Below are 12,001 nucleotides of genomic sequence, written 5' to 3'. Positions count from 1 at the left end.
AATTACGAATAATATGTCCAATGGTTCCACATTCAAAACATGATCTTCGTTCTACAAACCCCGAAGTATCATGTGATCGCTTAGCCGATGATGTTGAACTTTGTGAACCCGAGGTACTAGGCTTTGAACTGCTTGGTTCATTTCTTTTCTCGACAATAGTTTTCTTGACAAAATCTAAGTTAGATTGATTTTCAAACTTTTCAATTTTGTCTGTTCCCGTCGATTTCACAAAGTTAACATTTTTCTTCTTCTTTTGGTTCGACTTCTTTTGAACTTGAGCCGGTGATTTTCCTTTGGGCTTGGTGTGATTTTGCTGCTTTGGCACTGTTGGTAATTTCTTGTTGCCAAATTGTTTTCGAATTTCAGCCTTTGGAATAGGAGGACACTGTGTAACTGTAACTCGTGGTCCCGTCTTTCCCAAAAACTTACTTGTCGAATTTTCAAAGACTTTGCAGATTAAGGATTGATTAACATTCTTAATGGGAAAATCTTCATCTGAGTAAATTTTATCATCACCAACTAGAGTGTACAGCAAATTCACACTCTCCGGCTCTTCTGCAGATGAGGACTCAGTTGCAACAGTCTTAGCGGGTTGTACAGGGGGATCACATAGAATGTGATTCTCAAGAGGTATGTTTTCATTTTTGGCTACCGCATCAGACTTTGCTGGGACCGTATCATCAGATTCATCATCAGACGAATCAGCATCCTCAATCACAACTGGAGGATCTTGATTCTGTTCAGCACTTACAAATGTATCTGCTGACACATCTGAATCTGAGGATACTTCCTTTTGGTATCCGAGTCCTGCAGCAAACTCCTTAACATCTAGAGGCACAGAAGGTTCAAAGAATACCCTGTCCTCTTCATCAGGCATGGCATCATAATTATGTCTCACTGGTGGTGGACACTTCTTGTAGCCTATGCATGTGACATCTCTCTTTTCCTTCTGAACATCAATGATGTGATCTAACACATAGCTAGAGCTCAAATAACTGTCTAGCTTGAGTTGGATCGCATCACTTTCGGTTTTCACACAAGCCATCTCTTTTTGCATAATCTCAAGGCGAGATATATACAAATTAATATCAGTTTGTTTTCTTGAAACCATTTTAGTCAGTTCAGTTTTATCTTTCTTTAATGTTTCAATTACTGACTTAAATTCTTTTTCATGATTTTCATAAAACATGTTGGCTTCTGTGCATTTAGAGAGATCCACAGTCAACTTCTGATTGTGGATGAATGTCACATCATATTTCTCTTGCAAAGCCTCATGCTTGCTTTGCAATTCACACCACTCAGCACTCAAAGAACCATGTTTGTCTTGCAAGTCAAACAAACTAGCTTGTAAAGCATCATGTTTGGCTTGCAACTCAGACATGTTTCCTTCTAAGACAGCACACCTAGCATGCAATCTAGCACATTCATCACAATTAACAGCAGTGGGTTCATCGACACATACCTGACTTGATGAACCGTCGACATTAGCCATAAAGGCTGAATGGAGAGAAGACGAAGTATAAGCAGCTTGATCCACCAGAATAGATCTTCTTTGAGTTTCTGCTGCAGCTTCCTCCAAAAGTTCATCAAAGTCAACATCATCCGAAACATTAGATGTCTCACCCACATGATCATCACCAGAGTTGGATGATTCTTCATCAACACTTCTACTGTATCCAGACGAATCTTCATCTTCAGATGATTCACCACCACTGGCAGAAGATTCTCCACCACTGGTGTGAACTAACTTCTTCACAACCTGAGCAAAACATGCTGTTCCATCGGGAGCATCACCACCCAACTGGATTGACCAGTCACAACCTTCATCCACCTGAACTGCAAGTGCCCGATTGGTTTGGTTGTTGACAGGCACCAATGTACGCTCATTGTTTCCGTTCTGCTGGTTGCCTTGGTTTCTGAAGGGGTTTTGATTCCCGTGTTGAGCTGGCTTTGTGCATTCCCTCTTAAAATGACCCCGTTCACCACAGTTGAAGCATTTAACAGCTTGTTTATCGAACCCATACTTGGTGTCTCGCTTACTTTCCAAGCTGGTTCTGCCAGTACTTTCCATCCAATCCTTTGCTCTTCTCACAGCACTCGCAAAGGCCCACTTGATGTCCATCAAGTCCATCTCCTCTTTATCAATCTGCATGTAATCTTCTTGTGTCAGATTAATGTTGCCAATCTGACCTTCTATTAACCCACAGTACGCGCTCACTACAGTGTTAAGCAGCTCCATGTGTTCCTTAGCTACTTCTACACTGATTTTAGAGAAGCTTGACGTGTCGAGCTGTACGGTACCTGACTTTGACTGTTGACCAGCAGATGATGTTCCTCCATAACATGCACGTTGTTGTTGAGCAGGAGGAGGAGGAGGTGGTTCTATTGGATTTCCATACATGTCTGTGGTGGGAGGTGGCTTAACAGGAACTTGCACCGGATTGCCATACATATCAGTGGTTGTGACAAACGCTGTTTGCAAAGGAGCATATGGACCTGTTCTTGCAGACGAAGTATTGGAAGTTCCACAATACATTTCAGGATTTTGTGGCAATGGAACTCTCTTCGCCTTTAATGTTTCCTCCTGATCCTTGTTTTCCAGAAGCTGCACGAAGTCGTTGATATTTGTAGTTTTCAACACTCCGTTATACTTCAGGATTTCCAAGAAACTACTCCATTGGGGAGGCAAAGCATCAGCAAACTTTTTCACCACTTCTGCTTGAGTTGTTGTAACACCAAAATTATTCAGCTCAGTAAGCAAATGATAAAACCGACTTGTCATGTCTCCCAAAGACTCCTTATCTAAGCATGTAAAACAGTCGAATTCTTTCTTGAGCAGATCATGACGCAATTGACGTGTTGCTTCATTTCCTACTCCCCTGGTTTTCAAACCGTCCCATAACTTCTTTGTAGTCTTGAAGCTGACAAATTGATGATAGATGTCTTTGCTTAGTGCCTGAGTGAGAATGGCGTAGGCTTTCTTCTCCAGATCATATATTTTCTTCTGATCCTCTGGAAGATCGGCAAAACTAGCAGTTGTTGAAGCGGCGACTTCGATAGCTTGATCAAAATCTGTGGTGAAACGTATCCACAGCTCTGTATTCTGGCCCAGAACATATGTACGGAATCTGTCAGCCCAACCCGGATATTCATTTAAATGCATCAGCTTCGGAGGTCGATTCAAGCTTCCTGTTTCGCTTTCGCTCAGTAAGATACTTTGGATACTAGGAGTTTGATTCGAGACTAACGCCCACTGATTTCCCTGAGAAGATGTCGATACCGGAGACTCGGCCCATGAAGGCGATAGACTTGTAGACGTGTATTTTCCACTGTCTGGCGCCGGTGTACCCCACCATGAGGGAGTGACACCTGAACTTGTATATTTACCACTGTCGGGGGCCGGATTCCACCAATTCGGATTCATGATTGAAAAGCAAAATAAATGCTACGTAAGAATCCCGAAAGATCGCACAGTTGAAGGATCCTGGTCGAAGGATCTGAAATCACAGAAACTTGTTAACAATAAACTGACCACAATCGAAAGATCAGCTATTGTTTGAAGGATCAACAGTACTCGAAAGATTACTGTTGAATCTCGAACAATAATTTCGAAAGATTCAAGAACTCGAAGGATTCCCTTTTGAAAGATCCTTATCTTTCGAGTTAAATCCCTATCTTTCGGACACTGTCTTTCGAATAGATTCCTTTATCGAAGGATATGTTTCAGACTTCGAAGGATGGGTCGAAGGATGATAATCTTTCGAGCCTTCCTTGATCGAAAGATGGTCGAAAGATGATCTTTCGAAGTCGAAAGATATCTTTCGAGAGAGTCTGACACACTAACGCTGATGTGACAGGTTGGTGAAAAGGTGATGGGTAGGTAAGGTCAACTTTCGGCAAAGAGTATGGCAGGCTGACAACTTTCCCACCAACTAAGATTTTGAAAGATAATTTGCCCAAAAAGGAAACCTTATCCAGAACCGGTCACCGGAATTTTTGATCGGAGATATAGCCGGAATTTACCAAAACACTCAAAAACAAGTTTTTAAGTTACCCAACCCAACCTTGAACACTCCCGAAGGTTTAGAACGCGTTTTTATGTAAGAAAAACCAAGAAAAGCACTAAAAACGGAATCCAAACCAAGTGTCCAAACACACCAAAACTTGAACAAACCCGGTTTTAAACAAGGTAAAGAGCCTTGGCTCTGATACCACTTGTAGGTCCCTTGTCGGAGGATGACGAACCTCAAACCTTGTTATACTAACCCACTAGCGAGTGCGGAATCCAAGCTAGCAAGCAAACCGGGATTAAGCAAGTATAAACACAAACACACTAGGGTTCACCGATTAACACAACTTGTATTAATGCAAATGAAGGTTTCGGTTACAAGCACAATGTTTACAAATCTAACATGTAAACTCTCAAAGTGTGTGTGTGAGTTCTGGACAGAATGCTCTCAAAGCTCTCAATCTCTCGGTATCTTTCTGTCTGTGTATCTCTATAAACTCAACACATTGCATGGGTATTTATACCCAGCCCAAGATGTCTGGTCCGAAGGATTCCGAAGGATCCGATAGATGGTCCGAAGGATCATCTATCGAAGACAAAGTATTCGAATGACTAGCATGGACCTCGAAAGATCACCTTTCGAGGTCTATCATTCGAACCATATCTTTCGATGAGGTCGAAGGATCCACATCATCCTTCGACCTCTTATCCTTCGACAGAACATTTTTCAACATTAATCAAAATGTTGTCCAAGTCAAACCGGAGGATGGTTGACTTGGTCAACTTACAACACTAATCAGGACATCGTTTACATACAGACCGAATACAGATAAAGTACAGACACAAGTGCACCAACAGAAGGTATCCTTTTCTATCTGGATATCCTTTATCAACCAAATAATATCTACCTAATAAAGGAGTTGAAAAACAAAAGGCGTTAGAATTTATTAAAAGTAACATGAAACAATTTCAAACATATGTGTAAATAATTCGAAATATTACCTTCAGGTGGTTGTGGGAAGTTGAATTTACTATTTTGGGTCGCGTTAATGAAAACACGCGTGTCATGTGCTGATCCCTCCCATCCGATCGATACGAACGTGAAACACATATCGAAATCACATGTTGCCATTACGTTGAAAGTTGGTACCCCTTTTCTACCAATATAAGGTAGTTGCTGACTCTCTGGGATGCAGGCCCCTATGTGTGTACCGTCAATACATCCAATACAATCCTATATATAATTTGAACATTAGTCAAGTAACAAAGTACACAAGTAGGAATGACACTGATCAATTTTATACCTTGAAATATGGTATGTATCTTTTGTCATTCAAGATTTGAGGTGGTACGAATTGAAAAGTTGGATCTTTTGGTTTTATATTGTCACGTGCTAGACCTTGAAAACCTTTACTTCTACCAACTATTGCCTCTAGAACTTCGTGAAAGGCTCTACTAATAGTCTCCCCAGAACGTTGAAAACGCTCCCCAACATCCCTGTTAGATAAACCCAATGCCAATGTGTACAAAAATATCCCAACCTTCTCCCAAGTTGACATTCTATCACTCGACTGCAATCCATAGTTTGATTCAAGCTCTCTACGTAATTTCTTAAACACGTTTGGATGCATTCTAAATGCATTTACACATCGTATAGGATTACCATTTAAAACTTCCATCATCCAAGCCTGTCCCGTTTGAGGTGATGTCATGCATGGTTCCTTGTACATATGCTTATAATAGTATGCGGCAACTAGATCACATGTATAGGTTGAATCCAACAAAAAATTATAACAATGCAGTTTGTGCTTCTTCTTGCTTGTTTCATTATTCATTGTAACCCTAATAATAAATTCAATATCAGCTTAACATATAAACCCTTTAATAGCTAAAATATAAATGGATAAATAGCTTAACATATAGTCATGTCACTAAAACATCAAGGTAAAAAACAATAAAGCAATCAAAAAGCAATAAAGTTCAAACAAATTGAAACAATGATGTCTTCGTAAAATGTCCTCAAATAAAACTTTAGTTGGTGAGCCTTTGCTTTCGTTGCAGCCAAGCTAACCTCCCATGATCATGTGGCACATTTATAAACATTTCTCTTTTCACAGGATCTTCAAATAAATTCATTGCAAATAACCACAACTCCTCATCTTCTCTCACTAATCCTGCATCTACCATCCGGCTAAGCAAACCCATAGCAGCTTCAATACTAAACTTAGTACTTTGATTGAGTTTGGAAGAATCTGATTCTAATATTTGTAGAGCACGTTGTTGATTCATATTACTTTGAGTTAAATGTTCTTTAAGTATTGAAGCTCCCGATGATTCTCTCCCTTTACGTTTCATCTTAACTGGGTTAGGCTTAGTGTTTACTTTAGTAGACTTTTCAAATTTTTTTGCAACCTCACTTGGGCTTAATGTTGATGCATCATTTTGACTTACTTCATTCAAAAAGTCACCAAAGAAACTGTCACCTCCCTCAACATTGTCATCCTCAAGGTTCTCAACATAGTCATCCTCAAGATTCTCAACATGCACCTCATTGAATGTAGTTGGATCCATAGAGGGTGCCACACAATTCTCCCCACTAGCAACTACATCTCCAAATAACTGATCCCACTCTTCTTGTAGTTGTATAGATGGTTGGTTATTTTGAATTGCTAGAACTTTCGGGTTTTCCTACACAATATAATGGTGAATCTTTAGTTATCATTATGACTAGAATATTATATGGTATTTAAATTTTGAGTGAGTTATATTATGTCACCTGAATTTTTCTTTTCCACCATTCATCAGTACAATTAAGTTGCTTGGTACTTTCATTCCAACCTAGACCAGTCTCTCCATTCTTAAGTGACTTCCAAAGGTTGTACTCTTTTCTCATACTATCATACTTGTTCTTCATAGCTTTGTCACTGGCGAATTTATGATTTATAACTTTTTCAAACTCTGGCTGAAGAGTGACCCATTTGAATGGGGAAGTGCGACCATGTTTCGTGATATATTTGTTTAGGAACTGACATAATTCTAAAACCATTTCTTTTGGCCAAATTTCTCTTCTCCCTTTCTCTTTTTTAGAATCCATCTAGCAACCATGCATACATACATATGTACACAAATGCAAAATCAGAATTATGTCGCAAAAACTGCATTTTTAACAACATAATAATGCAGCCAAACATACCCGTTGAATAATTAATTAAAGCCCAAACATCCTGTCTAAGTTGAAGTTGATATCATGTATATATAGTTAATGACCTTATTAAGTTAATCATCGATTTAAAAAGTATAAAGAGATATTGGTAACATAACATGGGCTTAAATAAGGAAAATGATCCAAATAAACAGTTAACTAGGTTTTTATACCAATTTCTTATACATGAATCAGCAAACCCTTGAACAAGCCAAAAGCTTGAAAAAGAACTATTTCATAAATGCACTTATAGCACACTACAGCTCCATGGCCGATGGGCGGGGATCGGCCTTAAAGCATACGTTGTTACAAAGACATGCCTAGGAGTACATGGTCAACAAGAGGCAAACTAAAGTTAAAAGGCAATTGAACACAGTTCCTAGACAGATCACAGTATCTCCAACAGAAAAGTAAGTTCCATTTCAAACAAAAGGCAAGAAACATGAAACATAACATCATTCCCTAACTTCAAACAGATACTCAATTGATTAGTAAACAAATATCCTCAAAATTATAAGGCTGTTACAAATTAATTAGTAAACAAATTAGTAAACAAATATCATAAAAATTAGGGCATATATACATAATAAAACTAATTATATACCTGGTATACTGTTTAGAAACTTGAAGAGCTGCTTCGATCAAACGCACAACTAATCAATGCAAACTCAATTGAGCGAAAAATCTGAAATAATAAGTAGATGGAGTTAAATAAGAGGGATTTCGTGTGCTGAATTGAATAGCTAAGAGAAATAGAGATGAAACCTGTTGGATTGAGTAGCAAAGTGAGAGAAATTGAAGAAGAGATAGGGCTTCAAGTTGATCGTTAAAGAAAGGGAATTGCACATGCATTCTAAAAGCTTCTAGGTTTTTTAAACGCTACTTTCACTAGCGTTTTAAAATTAGCTTTTCAACTAATCTAAAAGCTTTAAGCCTGTTTCAACCAAACAAGGCTTTTATTGGGCCTGAAGCTTTTTCTTAAAAGCTTGAAGCTTGAAGCTTCTAAAAGCTCCTAAAAGCTTGTTGCCAAACATACCCTTAGAGCATTCACATTCTATCCATTAAAATATGTGAGGGGGAGTTTTTATATTATAAAGGGTATAAAAAGTGGTTGTGAGTGGAGGAGAGAGAAAATGTTACTGTTCATCTGTATATTTGAGGGAACACTGTTCACCCACTATAATTTTTTAATATATATTGAAAGTAGTTGTGAGTGAATGAGAGAGAAAAATGTAATGATAATATTATTTAATTGAAAAGGAGAGAGAAAAAGTATTTGTTTTTAGTGAAAATATATTGATATAGGAGTTGTTTTTTAGTGTAATGTATGTATAATTTGATGGTTTGAATGTGAATGCTCTTAGAATGAATTCAAAGAAAGAATAGATTATCCTGCAAACAACAACGACCATCCAAGTTGTACAAGTTGTGGGCGGTGGCTGGCACTTCCTTCGAGGTTAGACTTTTGACTGAAGGGACCAATTTGTCAAAACCCCAAACATCAGGGGGCATTGTACAAGATTCTTCCGTTCTTATATAAAGCGATTCAGAGCCTCCCTCGCGTACGTCATTCGCAGCGAACGTTTCTCTTGCAACCTTTTTGTGCTCCAAGTAACAACGTTTCAACAATAATGGCGTCTTCAACCTTTAACCGTTGGTTGAGGCCTGAGGTTCCTAGATTTCGATCTTCCTTTATTCTTCTCTCTTTTGAATATATACCTGAGTCATGTCACATATAGGGTGTGTGTGGGTGGCTTCTCTTTGTAATGAAACTCCTAATTAATTAATATTATTTAGTGTAGTTTTTTATGGGTAATTTTGTGATTACATATGCCCAGAAATTCCGACCTGTTAACCTGACATGTTCTTAACAGGTTTCGTGTTTTTAAATAGGCACACGTTTAGGAATTCGTGTCTGTTTGTGACCTGTTTCCATTTGTAATGGATGTTATGTTAAGACTTTTATGGATTTTTGTTTAAATTCCTAAGGAGTAATATATATATTAGTTGACTTGTATGAATTTTTGGCAACTTTTGTGTCACTAATCATGTTACTAAATATGCGATAATTGCCGTGTCGTTAAACAGGATTGTTAACAAGTTATTTCTTGTTAACCTGTTTCTAAACAGTTTGCGTTTGGAAAAAAAAAACATGATAAGTTATTGTGTCGTGTTCGTGTATATCATCTGAGGTCATGTGTCTTATCATGTCGTGTCTGATCTGTTACAATGTAATCACAAAATTACATATAAAAATGAGAAAAGCTATAATAAAATGATATTAAATATATATAATATGGTTGGTTGTTATAGTTGTTGAAGTTAAACGATCCAATGATAAATGATGTTACTGTGAGCGATGCTTTGGAAATCTGGTCTGATAGATCTGAGAATGTTGCAGGTTTATCCTTTGTTTGCTGCTGTTGGTGTTGCTGTTGGGATCTGTGGAATGCAGTTGGTTCGGAACATCAGCGGTAATCCTGAAGTTAGGTATGTATCCATCTCTACTCACAGATGTATTGTATTTATATATGCATCTGCAACTTGTGAACTCGAATATTTTTTGGTTGTTGTTTTGTAACTTCTGTTTATGATTTGTTATCGAGAATTTATGGGTGTGGATGTCTAATTTTGAAGTAATTATGCGATTGCAAAATCAGAATGAGATGAAGTTATAGATTACTAGATTAGGTGGCAATTTTCTCATTCACTAACTCACAGAAACTAAGGCTACTCGGTTTGCGAGAGGGTAGTCCTCAAAGGATGCTCCGCCACGAAGGATGGGTGTGAGGATGGGCCTAAAACTATGCAGTTAAAGCGGTCCAAAATCGAATAGCGGTCAAGGTCCGCTATATGATATATAGGTTATAGCGGTGATATAGCGGTAATTTTTATACCATGCATAATTTATGTATTTTTATATATATATAAATATATCTTTGAAAAATATTAATAGTAATATCAAAATTCATAGTAATATCGTTCCATTATCAAAATCTGTTGCAAATCAAATACTAATAGTAACTTTGAAGTATTTAATTTAAGAATTAACAGAATCAAACAGTACCGTTACTGCTATAACCGCTATAGCACCGCTATAGGCCCACCGCTATTTGGACCGCTACACACCCTGAGGTCCGCTAACCGCTATAGCACCGCTATTGACTGCTTAGACCTAAAAGGGATGGACCTAGGGAAATGGAGGATGAGGCTATATATATATGTGTGTGTGTGTGTGTTGTATGTATATGTGTGTGTGAGAAGGGGGAGGCCCGGCTTGAACGTCCGCAAGAGGACGCCGATGACGCCAACGGGGGTGCGGAAATGGTGTGCAGGTGCGGCGCCGGGGCGGGGACGGTCTCCATACCGTCTAGCCTAATATGTAATTTAGTGATTGATTATTATACTTCACTAAGGTTAGGATGCTTCTGATATGTGTTAAAAGTGCCTCATAAATCATGAGTTAATATGGTAGAAAACTTGTATCATATATCATTCATTATCAAAGGCTAATACAAACAATGTATATAAATAGATCTCTCTAATTGTAATAATATAGTATAATATTAACACCCTCAAGCTAAGGCCGGGTATTGACTCTTAGCTTGGACTTCAAAAGGAGAAATAGTTGAGAAGACAGAGGCTTTGTAAATACATCGGCTATCTTCAGTTTGCAGTAATGGATTTATTTAGTGCACCATCCCAATCAATCCCTTAATTGATGAATTTCTAGGTGAACTAGTTTTTGCTTTCAAGTATATAATCCAGTCCAAGATCATCTGACCTGATTTGGATACTTAAGGCGTATAACTTACATGCTGTAGGAGCTGTTTGGCAACTTCTGAATGGTTAAGTACTGAACCAGTAAGAGGTTTGAACCATTAAAGTGTTGAACCAGTAAGAGCCAGTATAATGTTTAACCGTTCAGAGGCAAATGTCTGACCAATTCAGATTAGATGTCTTAATCATTCAGACTCAGTATAATACTTATGCTTTTGATGGCGTATGCGCGCGCGTGCTGCTCTAGCATTGTTCAAGACTTTATGATATCATTTAGATCATTGTTTAGTCCATTCTCCATTTGCTTTTGCTTCAATTTTCTGCAGTTTTGGTTCTTATTTATATGACAGTGCTTTAATCGTCGGGACTTGAAGCTATTTTTTTTTTTATTTTGGCATAAAACGCAGAGTGACCAAGGAAAAAAGAAGCGCTGGTGTGTTGGAGAACTTTGTGGAGGGTGAAAGGTATGCAGAGCATGCGGTAAGGAAGTTTGTGCGCAACAAGTCTCCCGAGATTATGCCATCCATTAACGCGTTCTTTGCAGACCCGAAATGAAGTTATTTTGTGATCCAAAATCAACTCCTTCAATAACTTGATTTGAGATTCTTTCAAAGATTTAAAACCTAATTGTTGCCCGGGAAATTTTTGAATAAGAATAGTAGGAATTTACTGTGGATCACCTTAATGGGTGAGGTATGATTTATATTTGTTTAGAAATATTTTTAAAGGGTTATATTAAACCAAAAAATTTGTGTTGTTGAGTTTGCTTACATGATCATACAAATTAGCTTATGGAAACTAAATTGGACTGATCTATTGAACTATTATTGTTTTTCAGTTGATATGATAAGGACTTTTGTAGAAGATACTAGTACAAATGTCATAGAGGAAATATTGACCATTTTTCATTTTACTTGTTACAAAAAAAAAAAAAAAAGTTTATTTGTAAAAAAAAAACATTTTAGGAAATGTATGACTAAATTAGTAAATTGCTTTAGTAAAAAATTATT

General features: G+C 37.7%; 3 protein-coding genes across 3 annotated transcripts in view; 2 read left to right on the top strand and 1 right to left on the bottom strand.

The window, feature by feature from the left end:
- Positions 1-9,701, top strand: part of LOC110896141 (paired amphipathic helix protein Sin3-like 2) — a 42,331-nt gene extending 32,630 nt beyond the window's left edge. Inside the window, exon 22 of the mRNA XM_022143588.2 lies at positions 9,613-9,701. The gene's annotated coding sequence lies outside the window, so the exon portion shown is untranslated. The remainder of the gene's footprint in view (positions 1-9,612) is intronic.
- Positions 5,897-7,898, bottom strand: LOC110896144 (uncharacterized protein At2g29880-like). The gene is made up of 3 exons (XM_035975305.1): positions 7,816-7,898; positions 6,786-7,103; positions 5,897-6,697 (listed from the first exon to the last, which is right to left on the bottom strand). Exons 2-3 carry the CDS (start codon positions 7,101-7,103, stop codon positions 6,041-6,043), a joined length of 975 nt encoding a protein of 324 aa, XP_035831198.1. The 5' UTR covers positions 7,816-7,898; the 3' UTR covers positions 5,897-6,040.
- LOC110896143 lies at positions 8,771-11,759 on the top strand. The gene is made up of 3 exons (XM_022143592.2): positions 8,771-8,881; positions 9,613-9,701; positions 11,399-11,759. Exons 1-3 carry the CDS (start codon positions 8,843-8,845, stop codon positions 11,544-11,546), a joined length of 276 nt encoding a protein of 91 aa, XP_021999284.1. The 5' UTR covers positions 8,771-8,842; the 3' UTR covers positions 11,547-11,759.
- The last annotated feature ends 242 nt before the right edge of the window (positions 11,760-12,001 follow it).

The sequence above is a fragment of the Helianthus annuus genome, chromosome 7 (genome assembly GCF_002127325.2).
Source record: "Helianthus annuus cultivar XRQ/B chromosome 7, HanXRQr2.0-SUNRISE, whole genome shotgun sequence".
NCBI lineage: Eukaryota > Viridiplantae > Streptophyta > Magnoliopsida > Asterales > Asteraceae > Helianthus > Helianthus annuus.
Note: the sequence above shows the minus strand (reverse complement) of the source record. Positions and strands in the feature narration are given on the sequence as shown.

Bases quoted from the DNA above. Each gene is read 5' to 3' on its own strand.
- LOC110896144 (XM_035975305.1), bottom strand. From the start codon at position 7,103: ATGGATTCTAAAAAAGAGAAAGGGAGAAGAGAAATTTGGCCAAAAGAA. The intron at 6,698-6,785 runs GTGACATAATAT...TATATTGTGTAG, and splicing joins GGTGGAAAAGAAAAATTCAG to GAAAACCCGAAAGTTCTAGC.
- LOC110896143 (XM_022143592.2), top strand. From the start codon at position 8,843: ATGGCGTCTTCAACCTTTAACCGTTGGTTGAGGCCTGAG. The intron at 8,882-9,612 runs GTTCCTAGATTT...AGAATGTTGCAG, and splicing joins ACCGTTGGTTGAGGCCTGAG to GTTTATCCTTTGTTTGCTGC. The intron at 9,702-11,398 runs GTATGTATCCAT...CATAAAACGCAG, and splicing joins AGCGGTAATCCTGAAGTTAG to AGTGACCAAGGAAAAAAGAA.